The 20,220-nt window shown below is 39.0% G+C and overlaps 3 protein-coding genes across 3 annotated transcripts; 1 reads left to right on the forward strand and 2 right to left on the reverse strand.

Annotated features, from left to right (window-relative positions):
* Nucleotides 1-2,890: 2,890 nt before the first annotated feature.
* LOC134648933 (STE20-related kinase adapter protein alpha) lies at nucleotides 2,891-8,874 on the forward strand. The gene is made up of 7 exons (XM_063503569.1): nucleotides 2,891-3,272; nucleotides 3,417-3,649; nucleotides 5,157-5,334; nucleotides 5,790-5,979; nucleotides 6,499-6,625; nucleotides 6,978-7,099; nucleotides 8,536-8,874. Exons 1-7 carry the CDS (start codon nucleotides 3,108-3,110, stop codon nucleotides 8,610-8,612), a joined length of 1,092 nt encoding a protein of 363 aa, XP_063359639.1. The 5' UTR covers nucleotides 2,891-3,107; the 3' UTR covers nucleotides 8,613-8,874.
* On the reverse strand, nucleotides 7,439-8,013 carry LOC134648952 (general odorant-binding protein 69a-like). Its single transcript, XM_063503619.1, has one exon. It carries the CDS (start codon nucleotides 7,936-7,938, stop codon nucleotides 7,504-7,506), a length of 435 nt encoding a protein of 144 aa, XP_063359689.1. The 5' UTR covers nucleotides 7,939-8,013; the 3' UTR covers nucleotides 7,439-7,503.
* Nucleotides 8,875-10,718: 1,844 nt separating the features above from the next.
* On the reverse strand, nucleotides 10,719-19,330 carry LOC134648893 (triokinase/FMN cyclase-like). Its single transcript, XM_063503491.1, has 15 exons — nucleotides 19,311-19,330; nucleotides 18,423-18,561; nucleotides 18,006-18,069; nucleotides 17,812-17,922; nucleotides 17,397-17,489; nucleotides 16,928-17,013; nucleotides 16,571-16,688; nucleotides 16,358-16,485; nucleotides 16,144-16,261; nucleotides 12,694-12,926; nucleotides 12,231-12,393; nucleotides 11,966-12,113; nucleotides 11,624-11,723; nucleotides 11,205-11,332; nucleotides 10,719-10,840 (listed from the first exon to the last, which is right to left on the reverse strand). The coding sequence occupies exons 1-15, from the start codon at nucleotides 19,313-19,315 to the stop codon at nucleotides 10,726-10,728; spliced, it is 1,749 nt and encodes a 582-aa protein (XP_063359561.1). The 5' UTR covers nucleotides 19,316-19,330; the 3' UTR covers nucleotides 10,719-10,725.
* Between the last annotated feature and the right edge of the window lie 890 nt (nucleotides 19,331-20,220).

Consider the following 20,220-nt stretch of genomic DNA (forward strand, 5'->3'; position numbering starts at 1 on the left):
TTTTTGTATTTTTTGCCCAAAAAATGTTTACAAGTCCAAATTAAATATTTAAATAGTCCTAAAAAAATAAGCCAGAACATTTGGTTGGGTCTTTAACATTCTCACTCGAGTGAGTGAGACTTGAACTCGCGGCGTCTTAATTTGAGGACGACAGTGTGAATAGTGTGATTCTTAGAGCATGTTCCGGTGATGATCGATCGTAATGTTAATTACCTAAATAAATCGGTATGTAGGTAGTTAAAACCTAATGGATGTTTTACAGTAAAAAAATAATCAGCAAGGACTAGATAGGTAGGTTAGTGAATATGATTATTTATTACAGATTAAAACAAGTAATATGTAACAAATAATAAAAACCCTTAAAAAAATTATACCAATACCCCCTAGTCCTCATTTAACCTCTGCCATGTTGATAAAGGATTTAAGTAGCTAAGAAATTGTATGAATATTGTCTACATATAATTAAATTGGCATGCAGATTAAGTATAAATAGTTGTACTGGCAGGGTTGGGCAAAATACTGGCTTCCACGTATTTGAAATACAAATTACAAAATACATTTTTAAAAGTATTTGAAATACAAAATACAAACTACTTTGGTGACGGGTATTTGAAATACAAAATACAAAATACAGTGTTTAAAATAATGTATTTCAATTACAAAATATACCTTTATTTTTTTTTGTTTAGCATTTAGTTTTAACGTTAACGAATATCCTTTCATATAAACTTATAGGGTCATTGCGCTAGTTTTCGTCCAGCTCTAGTTTACGTCCACTTGACGAAATTTGAATATATACCTACATTCCTGCACAAATTTGGACTGATTTCAATCCTTATGTCTAAGGCGTCTAAGCAATATATCTGTCTACATATAACAATGATATTTCGCAAAAAGGAAGCGCTGGTGGCCTAGCGGTAAGAGCGTGCGACTTGCAATCCGGAGGTCGCGAGTTCGAACCCCGGCTCGAACCAATGAGTTTTTCGGAACTATGTACGAAATATCATTTGATATTTACCAGTCGCTTTTCGGTGAAGGAAAACATCGTGAGGAAACCGGACTAATTCCAATTACGGCCCTAGTTTACCCTCTGGGTTGGAAGGTCAGATGGCAGTCGCTATCGTAAAAACTAGTGCCAACGCCAATTACTGGGATTAGTTTCCAAGCGGACCCCAGGCTCCCATGAGCCGTGGCAAAATGCCGGGACAACGCGAGGAAGATGAAGATTTCGCAAAAAGTAGTAAATTAAAAATGAAATATATATTTGATAATCCGTCAAGTCGTCGAAAACTAGTGCATGGACGGAAACTACTGCAATGACCCTGACTGATTTAAACGAAAAGTTCCACGCAGAAGTTGACCTAATATAGATCAAGTATCCAGCCAATGAAAATTGTATCTCGGCTGGATCGGAGGTTCGCGGTCGGCTCACAGCTTGTGCGAGGGATTAGACATTTTACGATTATAGAATTTAATAAAATGTATTTATAGAAATGTATTTTGAAGCTTGAAGTATTTGAAATACAAAATACTAAATACATGTGAGTGCAGTATTTGAAATACCAAATACAAAATACTTTTGAGGTAGTATTTGAAATACAAATACAAAATACTAATTTGTATTTCAAATACGTATTTCAAATACATGTAATTGAAATACTGCCCAACCCTGTGTACTGGTATATTTATTCAAAGCATTTTTGGAAATGGTACACACAAATGTAAAAGGGGCTTGACATAAGTTTTTAACCTTATTTTTAAACCTACTATTAAATTAAATTTAAAGAATTCAAAAATTAGTAAACGAATTTAAGAAAAATTCGGTAAAGATCAGTTTTCCTAGGATAGCGTTGCCGTCATATAGCGGCCGTCTCCATACTAAATAATACGGCTAAATATGGATGTCGTAGTATTTGTATGGAGACGGCCGCTATATGACGGCACCACTATCGGAGGAAACCAAAGCTTAAATGGGTGTAATCAAGACTATCGTTTTCAGGACACTTCCTACTGGAGGGGAAGATAGAAGAAGGTATTATGTTTTCTAAGAGGGACTTAGAAGCAAAATAGCAGAATATGTCAGAGAAAAAGGTACATATATGAAGAAGAAAATGAAGATAGAGATGTTAATATTTAGGCCTCACTTTGTCACTGTTCAACTTCATGGAACTAGGTTATCAATCTTTAATATTCTAATTTCTAAGCTAAGGTTAATAACTGCATCCAGCGGTAACTTTGACCAGACAGCCAGTCCAGCCAGTTGAGCCTAAATCAACCACCGACTCGTAAAACTGTAAAACACACAATAATGTTTGGAATTTCTATATTACTTACCTACAAGAAATGGTAACTACCACTGGGTCAGATAACTTTAATGACTTTTAGTATGTTTCACTTCATCAATCCTTCCTGATAGAACTTGAGTTGCTTAACACGTAAGCTGGATGTATTTGTACTATTTGTTGAGAACAAATGTATGTAAGTATTATATTATTTGCATATTCTTTGATAAACAGGGCATTCGGAGTTCGCGCTCAAAACTAAAATCTGCAATTTATACAATTTTGTTGACAACATGTTGACAGTTGACAATATTGACGTTTTGACATTATGTCAACGTCTGTATGTTCAGATACCATATATTTTTGCACTAATTTGTTTTTATTTAACTAGAATAGCAAGCTAATCAAATATAGCTGGTCAAGCAAATCTTGTCCGTAAAAAAACGATATCCCTTCGCGCCTACATTTTTCAAATTTGCCGCCTTTTTCTACTGATAAGATCTGCTTGACCAAGTATGTATAGAAATAAGAATAGATTATTTCAAATATCTTAGCAGATTCTAAACGTAATTTATTTTTTGCTATAGTAACATCCATTAAAAAACGTCAACTTTTATCTTGTTCTAGCAGTGCTGTCAAAAAGTAAAATAAACATTTTGTTGGTTTATATTATTTTATTTTTAATGTGATTCCATCTTAACTATACAAAATATTCGTAGTTCGGTAAAAAGTACAATATGATAGTCTGACGCTGTGACTCTGTACAGTTTATTTATTTACTTGTGGCTTAAATCTACTGCCTTGACAAATTTCATCGTATTTGCGATGTTTAACCCCGATTTTAATGACTACCAATTGACTTCGATAATCACTGAGAGCTCTGGGGGAGTAGCGGTGGTGTACTCAGCACTTTACAAGCCTAATAAACAATATGTTGCCGTTAAAAGATACTTCGTTGATAATAGCAAGGAAAATGCTAACCTGATTCAGGTAAAGTATACATTACCTAAATGTACCTACTAAGTATTAAATTCTACAAATCTGACATTTACATCAAAAACAAATCACAAACTACCCATTGCAATATATTTATATAGAAAGAATATATGTCACTAGTTTTAATTAATATTTCAGCAAGACATCTTAACCCGCAAAGAACTACAGCACCAGAACATTCTTCCATACTTGACTTCTTTTGTCCATGGCCGAGAACTGTATGTAGTGTCTCCTCTGATGACATTTGGGTCCTGCCGCGATGTCCTGGACCGGTACTTCCACGAGGGCTTGCCTGAACTGCCCTGTGCGATCATACTGAGAGATGTGCTCCTAGCGTTACAATACTTGCATAAACAGTTGTACATACATAGGTAAGCCTGAATACTTACATTTCTATGCTATGGGTCCCCAACATACTCACATTGCTAGCCCCAATGCTGTAAAGTTTTTCTAGTGAAAACAAATGTTTTATTTATTTTTACACATGTAATTCAAACAACTTATTTTATTTATTTACTAGCAACCCGACCCGGCTTCGCACGGGTTTTCAAAATATACATAAACCTTCCTCTTGCATCACTCTATCTATTAAAAACAACCGCATCAAAATCCGTTGTGTAGTTTTAAAGATCTAAGCACACATAGGGAAAGACAGACAGCAGGAAGCAACTTTGTTTTATACTATGTAGTGAAGCTTTATTCTCACACATTCTTTCTTCTTTCGTTATATGCTCATGATGTGTGAGCCCTTGAGGGTAAAAGCCTCCTCCATCTTCTTCCGTTTTTGTTTGTCTGCAGCAGTATTTTCCAAATTCTTCCCTGTGATTGCTATGTCATCGCCTGAGTTCCATTTGCCCAACATACAAATGGGAAGGTCCATTGGGCAAATGGAACTCAGAGACAAAGAAAATATGGGTTGATTACATCCTAGCAATTGCAAGAAATGACTTAGTTATGGCCCTCATAATAGTATTGTTTAAATATTCAAAAATTTGTCTGTACTTCTGCATGCATGGGCTTGAAGTAGAATTGTAAGCACATTGCCTGCGCCATGTTGCTTTTTCTTTGCCGCTATATATATACCGCTTTCTAGATGTGTTAAATCCTGAAATAATTTGAAAAAGGAAATAAGTAGTATTTCTTTTCACTTCATAGAATTTATATTTCTTGTATTTCAATTTCCATATAAAACTAAACTTTCATAATCATTTATTTACAAACAAGATATATACAGTGTATTACTAAAAGCAATTAAAAAGTAGCTTAAATCTAAAATAGGCCCTTGAGGCATTGTACCAAGGATGCTGGCGACATTTCCTTGCTGTATAGCAATGCTGATACGTTGTGCGAGGTAGCCGCCAGCTCTTCGGTCACCAGTTACGTCAAGCAGACGCTTCGCGATTTCTGCGAACAACTTATGCGCGCTGGGACCCCATGGACCTAGAGTTTCAACTCCAAATGGTACAAAATGGTACTCTCTACCGAGGCTCTTATATTTGTTACGTTTTAAAATTTCGGCGCTTTCCGCCGCCCCGCCCGCTTTTACATTAGTCCGTTGGAGGTGGGACGGTGCCAGTGTGTCTACGCAGGTAGCATCCCACACTAACATCCGTCCCAAACTAAACTAATATTAGTAGTAAAAATTTTTTTTACTCATTTTTATATTTATACGAATGGGTGAACCTTAGAAACTGCTGTGTCTAGACAAGAGCATATGCATCAGGGCTTAGTGAAAGAGCCAAGAGAAAGTGGTGAAAAATTAAATAAAGAACTTCAGAACTATTTCAAGGATTTTTTATGCTGGTTTATCCTCAACTTTTCTAGTTTATCTGTAATTATTATTAGCATTAGCTATAAGGGTTTTTATATCCTCTTCAGAAGCGTCCGGGCGTCGCACGTGCTATTGAGCGACAACGGTAGCGTGCGTCTGTCGGGGCTGCGCAGCGCGGCGCCGCTCGTCCTGCGGGGGCGCCGGCAGCGCCGCCTGCACACCCTCCCCCCGACCGACCCCGACAACGCCAACCTCATGTGGCTCAGCCCGGAGCTGCTGGAGCAGGTCTGTATACAGGAACCTCATGTTAGCTGTCGGAGCAGGTCTGCATGCAGGAGCCTCATGTTGCGCTACTGGATAGTGGAACTCCCCTCGATAATATTGAATTACATATTAACCACTGACAATCCAACCTCTAGACTGAGCTTAGGCCAATTCTTTCATGAAACTGATGCTGCCAAAAATACGGGGGTGCGGGGTGACGAGGTGAGCGAATCCCGTGCCGTGATTGGTCCGTTCAAAGACACGGACCAATCACGGCACGGAATTGTCTCGAAGATGGAGTAACGCTACCGTATGTGAGGCAGAGGGGGTAGCGCGACTATGCTATGTCTAGAGGTTGGATTGTCTGTGATATTAACAGGTTTTCAGCTGAATCTTTAAAAGAAATATACCAGACCATACACAACCACATTTTTATCTGCAGTTTTTAACAGCTTACTTTGCTTATCTTTTTCCAGAATTTAAAAGGATACGACGAGCGCTCGGACATCTACTCGCTCGGCGTCCTATGCTGTGAGCTCGGCAACGGCGCCGTGCCTTTCGCAGAGGTCCCTACCACCCTCATGTTCACCGAGAAGGTGCGCGGTTCGCGCCCGCAGCTGCTTGACTGCTCCACTTTCCCGCAACCCGCCGCCCTCGAGGTGAAAAGTAAGTGTTCCTTTACTGTCAGGACGAGCTGGCAATGGTGCCGTGCCCTTAGCTAAGTCCGCTCCACTCTCATGTTCACCGAGAAAGTTCGAGGTTCGCGACCTTAGCTGTTCGGCGGCTCTACCTTACCGCGACCTGCGGCCCACGAGGTCAAAAGTGAGTGTTCCTTTGCTGTTAGGGTGAGCTAGTAACGCCATGATCTTCGTGGAGGTCCCCACCAGCATACTCATGTTCCACGGGTACTCGACCGCTCTGCAATTTCCCTCAGCCCGCGGCCCACGAGGTGAAAAGTAAGTGTTCCTTTACTGTCGGGGCGACCTGACAAATGGGGCGGTGCCCTTCGCGGAGGTCCCAACAACCTTCATGTTCACCGAGAAAGTGCGTGGTTCACGCCTCAGCTGCTTTACTGCTCCACCTTCCCTCAGCCCGCAGCTGTCATTGTCTTTTAAGCCTTCAGTCAAGAGTATCTCCTGAAAGCTTTAGTAGTCGCGCTATAAAGCATGTGTTTTTATTCCGCAGATATGTACAATACAGACCCCGGCGTGGGCGACAGCGCGGAGTGCGGCGTGGCGCGGCTGCGCGCGCTCTACTCGGCGCGGAAACTCTCCGACGCATTCCACCATCTCAGCGAGCAGGCGCTGCAGAGGTGAGCCACTGTGTCTTATGGCGATCTTCACATTAGGATGCGAGTCGTCACGCCGGTGAGCGAGTGTTTTTAAGTGGGATAATATAGGAACGTCCGAAACTATTCAAGATAGATGAAAACTGTCTTTAGAACCATTAGGTCTTATTTGTGGAAACTGCCATTGTCAAAATTTTGGTCAAGTGTGGCTGCTGTTGTCCTTAAAATTGATTAAGAATGTTTTTTTATGCGTTATATGGGGATAAAAAAATGGAGCAGCAGATATTAGTGAAAATTCCAGGAATATTGGTGTTGGCCGAATACCAATACCGAATATTCGGCGAAACATTTGTAAATTTTATATCACTGATTACAGGGACCCAGAAAAAAGGCCGTCGGCAGCACAGCTCCTTAACCACCAGTTCTTCAGACAGATCCGCAAGACTGACTTCCTGCCTAGCCTCATCGGCCGCGTCAAGCCAATCAAGCCTGACCAAGGTTAGTACTAGTACTAGAACGACTGTTTAAAGGGGATTCAACTGTTTCTTGTTATACTGTCCCGTCACACAGGGGAAAATAGTAGTATAGCTTATTGAAGAACATTCGTACGCTCGTACGGTCTATTTATATGTAATGAGCTTATCACTACAACAACAACTTTTAGTTAATATAAATGCCATTGAACCAAAGTTTAAAGTGTCAACTAGGAGAACGTTACCATGGCAACGGGTGACAAGAAAAAGTTGATGCACTTGGTACGTTAATATTTTGGATTTCATACTTGGATCAAATATTTAGGTAGTTTGTAAAAAAAATAAAAAATATTGTTATGTAATTTAATAAATAATTACTTTAATTATTAAATCACTTTGTGGCAAATGTGAATTCACTTAATTACAAACCTAGATTAAGCAGTACTCCGCCTTGTTCATTTTCTGCCAGCACGACTGTGTGTTGAAGGCTGTCTCGCAGTCGTCGGCGCCTCTCTTGGAGCCACAGGAGCGCACAATATGCTCATGCTTCTTCCTGATGGGCTCGGGCAGCAGCTCGAGTGTCGCCTCTATATCCACGTCTCCGTCGTCCAACATGCCGGCGGTCTCCATCACGCATTTCATGTAGCATTTCAACTTTGGGTCCGGCATCAGGTCGGCTCCAGAATTCACTTTGTTGATTAACCCCATGTCTACTTCGCTTTCTTCCCCGCAGTTGTCTCTTAACATCTTGGCTAGTTCTATCGTTTCTTCATCCATACCCTCAGTACACGTCTTCTCTCCGATCGCCACTCCGATCACGTATAACGCCATCACGGCGGAACAGAGGGCTACGCGACCTGCCATTTTGTTATATGAACTTTTTTAATTGACTATAAACAAGTCAGATCTGTTGTTTGTAAATGCTTGATCTGAAGGGCATTTTTCTGAATGCCATATATATAAAGAGCGGGAGCTGGTGGAGTTAATCATGTGTTGGCAGTCTTTAGTAGACTAATTACACAATTTACCACCAAATGTAATTAAATCCTTCCTCGTTTCTTGAGTGTGTTTAGCGATCTCGTATGTAATTTGTAATTGTTGTTCTGATCTTGTTGTGTCATGTTAGATAATGGTAGTCCAGTTGGGATTAGATGAATGCTTAATCATTTTTCTCATCAGTGCAGTCGACAAATTTCGATATGTCACTCCGAGACTCGATATGTACTTTAGTACCCTAATTAGGCGTGTGTGCATGTCGACAGTAGTACAGTTCATTTCCTCGAAGTCCAACAAATACCAAGTTTTTCGGTTAAAATCTCGCTGTTATTGCATGACATTTGTGCGTGACCTCAACTCAGGTGCCAATGCCCATAGTAACATTGCACAATTAACTACATTAGGTATACAATTCAAACTAGAACAGCGTAGCAGCAGCACCTTTGAGGTTCATTTTTTTTCCAGATGACATGTCCGCTCTGCTTTTACAAGAGAAAATATCCGAAATGGAGATAGAGAAGGCGACGGAATGGGACTTCTAAATAAACACTACTGACAATACGGATATGGGAACATAGCTCTGCCCCTAAGGGCCGAGTCGCATATATGTATATCTATTACTAGTATAGTATAGAACGCAAATCATCTCGTCTGTTGTCTGACGTGAGTATTGAAAATGTTTGTATTGATTATTTAGTTGCTCATATAATTAGAAGTATTGTACCTCATTTGATGTGCTCTTTATGAAGACATTATGGCCAGTATTATCTGTCATTCACCTTTCTTGGCCCAAAGGTCCTGCTAAAGGCAAACATTTTAATCCCCTACCTACAATATGAAGTTAAAATTATCTTAAAATATTTATTTATACATATTAACTGAAAAAATGGAACTCTATTTTTATAATTACTTACTGTCTGTGGCAGTAAGTATTATTTATTTTTACATAATAAAAATATGTTGATAGTTATTTTAACGCTAAAAAATAATCGCTATAAATATGATAAAAATAATGACGTGTCCATGTCCAATAGGATAGTTGTCACGTGTTGATTTTAATATTAGGCAGGCATAACAAAGTGGAACTACAAAATTTAAAAAATATATAAAACACCGCAAATTAAAATAAAAGTCAACTAAGTACCAATACTTCAAACTCAATATTTCACGAACACAACAATAATTTCCTAAGTACAAACATACATTTAGTAGATACCCTCGCTGACGTGTGATGTGATGTGACGCAGCAATGTGCGCCATTTAGTTAGAGTCTGGTTAGAGTCAATTTGAGTATCCTCATAATGCCTTCGGGTTTGACTTTCTTTGCCGAATGCTGTTGGTCCATCTAGACATAAGATCGTCACAAATAGTCCGCGGGCCAAGCGCATATTTCGTCGGTCATCCTATCCGGGGCGATAACTTATAGAGCAGTGAAGTGAATTATGAAGCTTCGTGAACGTCAGCTGCCACTCCGTCAGTGGGTTGAGGAACGACACCCACCGAAACTTTGTCAGATGATTGTTTAATTAGATGCTATTGTGAATTATAAAATTGTCACTCGATTGTATCACGGTGGAAAAACAGTCAACTGGCCACATGGACATGTAAAAAAGTGGTTAATGACGATGTATAATGAAGCCAAAAAAACGGAGCGGCAGCTGACGCCCACGAGGGTTCATTACACATCGCCTTTAATGCCGGGCTTTATACACAAGTTCAATTGAGACAAGTCTATTGTTAAGGCAAGTGACACATTTTAATTTTCAGCAATGACATTTGCATTTGTAGATTTTACATCTTCTATTCCATTTAAATTTAATAAGATTCGATTTGTATACCTACCTATGTAAAAGCACACGGCGTAAATTAAAGCGTCGGTTTCATCGTCATTTAAATACAATTTTCTCTTTAAACTCGTTGTGTGGTACAACTTGGTACTACTAAGTATATCTTGATAGGAAAATTAGGGGAGTGAGTGTACGGTGTTATAATAATACTATTGTTGTACTCATTTGAGGCAAGACGATGTTCGCCATAGTATAAATATATAGAACAATATTGTAATTTGATACCTGTAGTTGTTGCCACTGTGATTATTAAACAAATTTTGTTGAATCTTTATCGTTTTATATTCATCTAACGTATTTGCCATACTTAGTTAGGAACTCGTCATAATATACTCGTTTACTTAATAAAACAATCTTAAATCAGATTATTTTATGACGATTACAGAACGCCAAACGCCTAACGAAAACGCATGTACAGTCAGCAGCAGAAGTTGCTAAGCGGGCGAGGTGTTCAAAATGATCATGACGCGACGTTAATGTTAAGAGAATAAGAGCGCGTCAAGGTAATTTTGAACACCTCGCCCGCATAGCAACTTCTGCTGCTGACTGTACCGTACCGATGCGATGATGCGATGTTAGGCTTAGCACGCACTGCGGTTTTTAAAAAGCGGTTCCGCTACCGCAAAAAATGTAACGTACGGCATTCTTTATAAGCGCACGCACTTGCGATTTAAAAATGCCGTACGTTACATTTTTTGCGGTAGCGGAACCGCTTTTTAAAAACCGCAGTGCGTGCTAAGCCTTAGACCGTTAGACTATAAAAAGCTATTAATATTATTTGAAAGTGAAACTGCAATCAAATGTGAATTCAGCATGTATTGGCAACAGAGGTGAGAATGCAGTGCAGCCACACGGCGGCGCCGCGCGCGCCCGCGTCCTCGTCACTCGTGTAGCCCGCCGCCACGTACGACGCGCGTCCTGCTCTGGAATAATAGACAAATTATGTACTAATGTATGTAATGTATGTTACTCACAAAAATTACCAATTTATTTCTTTGGTTCTGTTTAGCGTATAGTATATATGGTAGCTAGCTATGAGAGTCGGTGGAATAGAGGCTTATTTAATGCTCAGCTTCAGTGGTGCGGTCACGTATCACGTATGGCGGAAGAGAGAGTGGCGAAGCGCATCTTTTATTCCGAACTAGAGGAGGGTAAGCGGAAACTTGGCGGACAACTCGTCCGATACAAAGATGTTCAGAAGCCAGTGATCTGCGATTTAGTATAATTATATTTTGGTATCTTAAGGGACATTCATATATATTATCGCTCCGTCTGTGAAATGTTTACCTGGCAACCATACCGGCGGTGGCGCGGGCGCCCTGCTCGGCCGCCTCGTCAGCCCGCGCAAGCGCTGTCTTTAGGCCTTTCGACAAGCTCTGCTTGAACGCCGTGGCCGCCGTGTGAAGAGTATCCAACTGCAATTACATCACATGTTCAGGACTTTCATTTTGCGCCATTTGCTTCTCCCTTAATAACAACGAGAAGTAGTTTTTAACGTTTAGCGAGCGGAACGAAACAAATGTGTACGAGAGAAGCCGGTTTCTTGCAGTAATTCAGAGTTTAGTCACGGAGGGCTGACCTAAACAGACAACAGCTTCTACCGCGCTGCGTGAAAACCATTGAAACACGCATAATAGAATAGTCGCCGTGGACCAGTAAGTAGTATTACAGTATTATAAAGTAGAGTGTATGTGTGTTTAGTTTACCATAGTTCTGTCTCCCGGCTCGGCGCCCCCGTATGTAGAGATGGCGTGCAGGGCGCCCTCCCACGCGTCGAGCCAAGACGCTGCGTCGACTACACTCGCACTGAAACATCCACTGACTTTATCGAACGAGCGAGCGAAGCGATACATCAACAACATACAACTTCAACGCACCGCTGGCTAGGGGCCCATTCCGGCATTTTTTAACTAAACTATCAGGGGATATTATATATAGTTTGTTACGCAATAACTTTAGTAAATTTGTTGTGGTAAACGTGTTGATGAGGGCTATTATATTCGTACGTATCAAGGTAATATACATACATACAGAGGTGAAAAAAATACCTGGCGAAAGCTTGAGATGCTGCTGATAAGCCCAGGCTGTAGATGCCGCCCGAGGTGCCACCCATATCGGTTTCTGCGATCTCTGAGAGGTCCCACAGCACGTTGCATGGGAACTCTACAGATGCCGTTTTTAGGTATGATAGAATTGCTGCAAAATATATTCACAAATTAGATACCTACCTACTTCAAATTAAATGTAACGCATGACTCTCGTGTTTCTTGGCTGGTGAAAAATCTTTAAAAATTCGTGACACATTGATTTTACCTAATGCGAATTTCTTGATTGTTATACCGCAGTCTCCGTCTCCGCACCCTGAGTCCAGCCTGTTTAGAAGTTCTTCTTGCTTGACCAATTCTTCGGCTGCTTTCGTAAGACTACTTTTGAACAGTTCTTGTTCTTTAGGCGATAAGGAGGGACCAGTTGCAGCCTGAAGAAAGAAAACTATTCAAAACATCAAAACTAAAAGCAAATTGAACACCTTTATCATATGCGACGAAACTGACCGTATTTCCCTTTTTTGATTATATTTATTTGAGGACCGTCGAACTATACCTTCTTATCAAGTATCTACTATTGGCGGTTGATGTACCGGTTTTCCGTGGAACTGTAGGTACCCCACCTGTTATTCAACTTTCTACTTTTTGATAGGCGTCCCGCAACTCCAGGTTCAAGTCTCCATGTATATGGCGTAAGCCAACGTAAGGGCGGCCGTTCCGATTAAACTCACCTTCCTAGCATCACTCTGTAAAAGCGTATCATCATCCCCGTGTGGCTCATCGCAACGTCTGGACGCGGCACCGCCTACCCAGCCCACAGCGGCAGTCGGCGCGTCCAGCAACTCCAACCACAGGTCTCCTCGCGTCTGGTTTAGGTGCAGCAGGCAAATCTGGAAGCCATGCATCTCTAGCGACGTCTTTAAGTGTCCAGAGTATATCCGTTCCACTGTGATTTTCTTGCTAACTGTAAAATGTAGGTAAGTTCCTATCTAAGAAGCTTTTTGTCTTATTCACAACCTATACATTTATTTGTTTCATGTATCGCTTACGCTACTGTGCAAAAATAACCAAAATAATTGAGAATTTTTTATCAGGGGTTAGGAACAAATATAAAACACAGTTTTTCCTGTTACAGCACTACCAAACAAATAACACAAAATGACGGAGTTGTTGTTTACATAAATAACTCAAATCGACACCAGGTTAAGGAAGTTATCTTGGCGGATGCGTCATGTCTCCAGATTTCCCTTTCATGCCTTACAATTTTATGCATTTATCGCTCACCGTCAACCACTAACACAAGTAACTTTGTCTCTTCATTGGATTTGCATCTAAAAAACAACAATTTGGGTAATAATGTTGTGATCACTGGTGACATAAATATAAATATTCTAATACAAAATAATTCGACTGATGGCTATCTCAACATGTTGGCCTCACACGGATTGTTGCCCGCTCACAAACTTAATACCCGAATCAACAGTTGTCTGGACCATATCATAACAAACTTTAACCCCAATTTATTTTATTCGATAACAGCAGTACTAGAAACGACAGTGACTGACCACTATATGACTCTTCTCAACATTTATTCTAAATCAAAAAATAATTCAAAAATTTTCACCAAAACAATCACCGACTATTCTACTGCGCTTTCATTGTTTAAAACGAATAACCTCGACGAGTTGCTTAAAATTAATGACCCTAATCAACTTACAGATAAATTACTCCAACTCATTCAATATGCCATCGATTCCAATACAAAAGTAATCAAAATCTCCTGTAATAAACAAACATTGAAACCTTGGATTACACCGGGCGTACTAAAATGTATTCACCATAGAAACAAATTACAAAAAAATTTGCGACGTGACTCCACTAATGAAGTACAACAAATAATTTATCGACGTTATAGGAACTACTGTAATAACCTTATTAAAAAATTAAAACATAAATATGAAAGGGACCTTCTGAATAACGCTAAAAACAACAATAAAAGTTTATGGAATTCAATAAAAACTATTACAAATCTAAATAAAACAAAATGTAAAAACGACGAACTCTTAAACTTATCTGACTCCCCCTATCTATCTGCAAACTTAGTTAATAAACACTTCGCCAATGTTGGCCAACAATTGGCAGAGCAAATTCTACCACCAGGAGTTGTAAATTCTAATCTAAGTACTTACCTAAGCTCTTTGCATTCACATGTGTCCTCTATCGGTGTAATTGAACCGGATCTAAACGAAATAGAATCATTGATTCTGAACATGAAACCTAAGTGTGCGGCGGGCTGGGACAACATACCGAATATGTTTATAAAATTGGCAAAAACAGAATTGGTCCCCATTATAGGGCATCTTAGTTCACTCTGCTTCACTCTAGGAATATTCCCTGATGCCCTCAAACGAGCTATTATTCATCCAATATATAAGGATGGTGATAGAAAGGATGTTAGCAATTATAGGCCGATCTCGGTCCTACCTTCAATTTCTAAAATAATGGAAAAGCTAATAAACAATAGATTAATCAAATATTTAAATAAATTTGGCCTACTATCACCCCGACAATTTGGCTTTCGAAAAGGGAAAAGTACTGAAATGGCAGTACTTGAGTTAACAAATTCTGTAACGAAACACTTAGACAGTAAAAAGAAAACTTTAGGCATATTTCTCGATTTAAAAAAAGCGTTCGACACTATCTCTATCCCCATCCTTATCCAAAACTAGAAATTATGGGTATTCGTGGGCAATTCTTAAATCTAATTTCAAGCTACTTGAATGATAGGACGCAACGAGTGAAACTCAACAACGATGTTTACAGCACAGATGAACCCTCCAACCAATACGGCATCCCCCAAGGGGGCGTCCTAGGACCAACCCTCTTTCTGACTTACATTAATGATCTTACTAATATACAGCTTAATAATGGTCTAGTAGTCTCTTACGCAGATGATACTGCGCTTTTATTCCATGGAGATAGCTGGGAGGAGGTTTACACCTGTGCTGAGGCTGGTCTGTCTAGAGTTATAACATGGCTACAAACTAATTTACTCACACTGAACATTAACAAAACGAATTACATTACGTTCTCAATCTTAAACTCTACTCAACCTGATAAAACTAAATTTAACTTAACTGCCCATTCATGTAAAAGCCAAGAAACTAATACGTGTTCCTGCTCAAGCCTCACTCATGTTAACTCCACTAAATACTTGGGTATTCATATAGACCAGCTTCTTTCCTGGAACCAACAAATTGAAATTACTGCTAATCGAATTAGAAAACTCATATGGTTATTTAAATATCTTAGACAAGTATCCGATAAGGCACTACTAATTTACATTTATAAAACACTTGTGCAGTCTATTGTCCTTTATTGCCTGCCTGTCTGGGGTGGTACCCACAAAAATAAACTCATAACTCTGGAACGGGCCCAACGATCAATCCTTAAAGTACTTTTAGGTAAAAACATACGTTACAGCACTATTGATGTCTATAAAGATGCAGATGTTCTAACAGTCAGACAGTTATATATCTTGAATTGTATTCTGAAAGTTCATAAAAGTATAATACCAGATGTTGGCATGTTAAAAAAACGCAACCCTTACTCAGTAATTAATCAACCAAGTATTTGTAGGACGTATTTTGCTAAAAGGCAATTTAATGCAACATCTATTTATCTATACAACAAAGCTAACCGAATAAATAGTATTTACAATAAAACTTATAGCGAGTGTAAAAAACAGACTACAATATGGATAAAAAGTAAAACATACGAAGAAACAGAATCAATTATACCCTGACCTTTATCCTACCGGATCTGAGATCCACATGGCTCATTTCAACCATACATTACAACCATACACATCAATAACACACACACACTTACTATCCTATCTAAATAGATCTTTACCCCTTTTATCTGAAATGTAAACAGTATTTTAGCTATGTAAGAAACTCCCCCCACTTTAAATACTTAGTTATAATTTTAATATTGTAAAACATATTTTTACCATTATAACCTTTGTATGAAAGAGCGAATACCTCCTAACACAAGTGTCAAACTTAAAAGGAGGATTCGACACCTAGGCAAAAACTGGTTAAAAATAAACGAATTTTGAATTTTTTTTTGAATTTTTGAATTTTGAACAAATGTTACAAATGGGAATACTGTTCTACCTAAATAATCCTTTGTTTCTGCACTGATGATATTCATCTCCATGAACGAGGTGCCTCCCAAGTTATCGATCATGACGGCCACTCTGTCTCCAGACTTCAGTTTAAGATGTGCAACAACCTAAAAACATTTTAACGCATAAAAAAAATATTTTCCTAATTAAAGATATTTTCAGTCATCCGTACAGATAAGATAAAATAAGAATAATTCGCGAACCTGGTCAAGTATCATTGTAACAGTTTCTTTGGCTGTTCCCAGTTTCATATTCTTGATTCCGGCTTCACCGTGCACTCCCGCGCCTAGTTCCATCTCATCATCAGCTATCTCGAACAGCGGCGGTTGACCTGAATTTCGAAACGGAGTAAATTGCATGGTAAGCACGATTCAGATTTTTCCGGAACAGAAATCAGATTAATTGGTTCGAAATACCTGGCAATGAACAGGCACTCAGACAGACTCCCAGCGTGGCCATGGATTCGTTGGCTTCAGCAGCTATTTTCCGTATGGTCGCCAAATCATAACCCTTCTCCGCCATAGCTCCGCACAGCTGTTATTCAGACAATGTGATTTATACGTCCACCTACGTATGATTGTCCCTGAATGTTATTTATTTACATTTATTTCTTACAGATATATATGGAATAAATGGCAGGTGTATCGTGCGTGTTGTGTATGGCGTGTAGTAATCTGTCGAAGAGGAAGATAAAAAAAGATGTTTTCCTACGTGAATATTGATTATATTGATCCGTCGACTAAAGTTACGACGATCCAAAATGTGGAACTAACCTTGTAAAAGAAGACTTCTCCACACATGCTCCTTCCTCCGGTTTTGTTGTGACTCGAAGCAACATCCTCGCCAACGATAAGACCCTCTACCTGAAAGACAAGCAGCAACTGGTCTTTACGTAGGTATATTTTAGTAAGTACCTATCGAAGTTTTTCGTCAGAGTGGGTATCTGGTTAAATGTATTTTATGGCCTTTCGCATTATGTTTTAGGTATTAGGTTTATCTGATCTATAGTCTCACTTATACAGTTTTAAGAACATAGGCACCTAACAATCCACCCTAGGCGTGGTATTCAAGTTTCCTGATTAATTTCAGTTTCCCAATTTAGAGCTGATAAAAAATTAATTATCAAAATCGGACTACTTTGTAAAAAGTTAGGCGTGGTCATACATAAAAATTATATTTATATCCGTCGACTGAGCACCTCCTCCATTTTTTTCGTCGGTTAAAGATTAAAACTACAGAAACTCACCTTTATACCAGCCATCTTTGCTTTTTCTATAGCTTTCCCAAAGTTCAACCTGTCTCCAGTGTAATTGCCAATTATAACAATCACGCCTCCTAAAAATATGAAACATAACTTTAGTTTTTATTTGACCTCTATAACTATATGTACTCTATAACCTATAATGGCTATACCTAATGTAATGTAAAGTCGGTCACCTGTTGCTGATGCCACCATCAGTGGTGGATACCGACACGTCCAGAGTCTAAGATGGTTTTGATACAATATGAAGTAATGACCCTTTAAGCAGCCACAATTTGCCTTAGGTACCTACACGCCTGCGCAGCGTGATGGCACACGCGCTCTTACTCCCTTAGCTGAAAATTCCTCAAACTTTCGAAGCCCTTATTATCCTGACTTGTAACAATGTTCCCTCACCCGAATTGTACTTGTAGAGCTGAGCGATCCCGTAGAGCACGTGCCCCGTGGGTGGCGAAGCGAACACGCCGCCCGCCACCGCGCCGTCCAGCATACCGCCTCCCACCAGACCTGGACACAAATTCATACTAAATCTGCGACCATTTAGACATCGTAAGTAACTTCCAAATTGTAATCACCAACAACTAGACTACCTCCTGCAAACGGCTCATGGCCCGAACCGCCACCTCCGAGGACTGCGACCCGTTTCGAGTCTACCTGGAATAATATAAAAAAAAACATCGTAAATCGCAGGAAATAGAACTTACAAAATGAGCAGTACCCACTCCCAAAAAATTTTTTGTTTGTCATAGTTTCCCAACGGTTGAGCAAAAAATAGACTCATATTATCGCCAGAAATTTTATTTAACTGCGAAAATAGTACAGTATATATCTAGGTGTTACTTATGGACACAAATGTAGTACCTACGGATAGGCCACCACCAGCTTACCATCTATGTCGCTCGCCGGGGGTTTATCACTATTTTCGTTATATATTAAGACTGCCTGAAAATCTGCGAGTGGGAACGGTTATGATTGAAGCACAGTGCATGTCCTGTAACTAGTTGTACCTTGGTCCGGACGGTGATGACGCGGTGCTTGGGGTGCAGCTGCAGCATGGGGTAGATGGCCACCACTCCGCGCAGGTTGTCATCCACGCAGCTCTCCGGGGAGTTTATTATTTTCTTCGACACTGGTTTGCGAGACATCCTGGAACTGAGTTATATTCACTTTGTATCGTAAACTCGTCTCGATTTAGTAAAGGAAAAATGTATTTGTGTAAACAATTAAGATTCTGGATAAATGCGCGAAATGTTCTTAATTAAATCTCATTAGGTTTATACCTACTATAAACAATCACACATTGTACATCATACTTAAACATAAAATAGATCGGCAGATATATACATAGGGCGACGCCAAACACAGTTAAGAGTTCGGATCTCTGTAATACGAGTAAACATCAATTTACTAAAATAAATAGACGATTTTAAACAATAAAATACATACTTTTAAAATTACACTTACTTTTATAAACTATTTTTCTTTATAGCTTAACTGGCACAAGCTTCACTATAACCGAATTTGTTAGAATAACATCTGCATCAAAATTACAAATTAACTAACAGTATAGCATTATTGTGGTCTCTTAATCTTCAGTAGTCTCTTATCACTGAGAGCCAAAGTTTACGACCTCTGTCTGATAACGTTGTTTATAACTTTTATTTAACAATAAAAACATGTCTCTAATTAAAGACCTACCTACATTCCAACGAAAGATCGATTGTATAACAAATATCTATTCGTCTTCAGTTATGGTTACAAGATACCCAAAATAATAAATTAATAAGGGACGCTATAGTATAGGTAACTATTATATTTATATTAAATTATACCGTGGCTTATTATTACAATATACTCACAAGAGATATATTTTACTTAAGTATATGAAAGCATACCTCATCTCAATCACAAAATTTAGTCGTTTTCGGAATCGAAGTTTTTCTCAATCGTTTTAACACTTTTAACTTCTAGCTGGATATTTAAAGAGTTATGAAATATAACTCAAAACGGCACTTAAAACACGAACATTATTTCCTAATATAAATACAATTGTGTGTAGAGGAAAATTATGATACCATGAGAAGACTAACACAACGACAGCGCGAAGTCTAGATGTTGACTGATTTACCTTAGAATAACCATAAGTAATAACTACAACTAACTGTATTGTGTAATGTAAGTAGCAGTGGTTTGTATTGAAACCAAGTTGGTGGTTTGAATAGCAGCATAATACAAGACATCCAATCATATAACATCAAGCAAACAGAATCTATTGTCCACATTCTGATATACAAAAATAATCTTAAGTCCTTTGTATTTCGGTAGATTATTCCTAATTAGGTAAATCCTAGTTAGAACCTTTTTAATAGACTGTCAACCAACGTGCTAGCCAACGAATGACAGCGTTATTTTTAGTCTCGCGCACAAGTTCTAGGCTGGCTATGATGCGAGTGAAGGTCTCAACGCGTTGCAATATCTAAGAAAGGTTAGTTATATCCGTATTAACCTCTAGCCGCCCAGAGACCTATAAAAAGGTCTCCTGTTCCATTCTAATTTGAACTTTGTGTTGACAAAATAAAATTTCATTTTGCTTGGCAAGGTTTGACGTATGGGCGGCTAGAGGTTAATTAGTCGTACCCTGGTCGTGCCTAATAAAAAAAAATGTTCAGGGGCCAAATAAATAGTATATCGTAACACACCTTTATCATATAAATAAGTAGGTACCTATGTGGCCTGTCCTGTTATATTTGGCTGCCACTATCTTATGTTGACTGTACCTAAATATGCATTTGCTGTGTAAAGTAC

The sequence above is a fragment of the Cydia amplana genome, chromosome 1 (assembly GCF_948474715.1).
Source record: "Cydia amplana chromosome 1, ilCydAmpl1.1, whole genome shotgun sequence".
NCBI lineage: Eukaryota > Metazoa > Arthropoda > Insecta > Lepidoptera > Tortricidae > Cydia > Cydia amplana.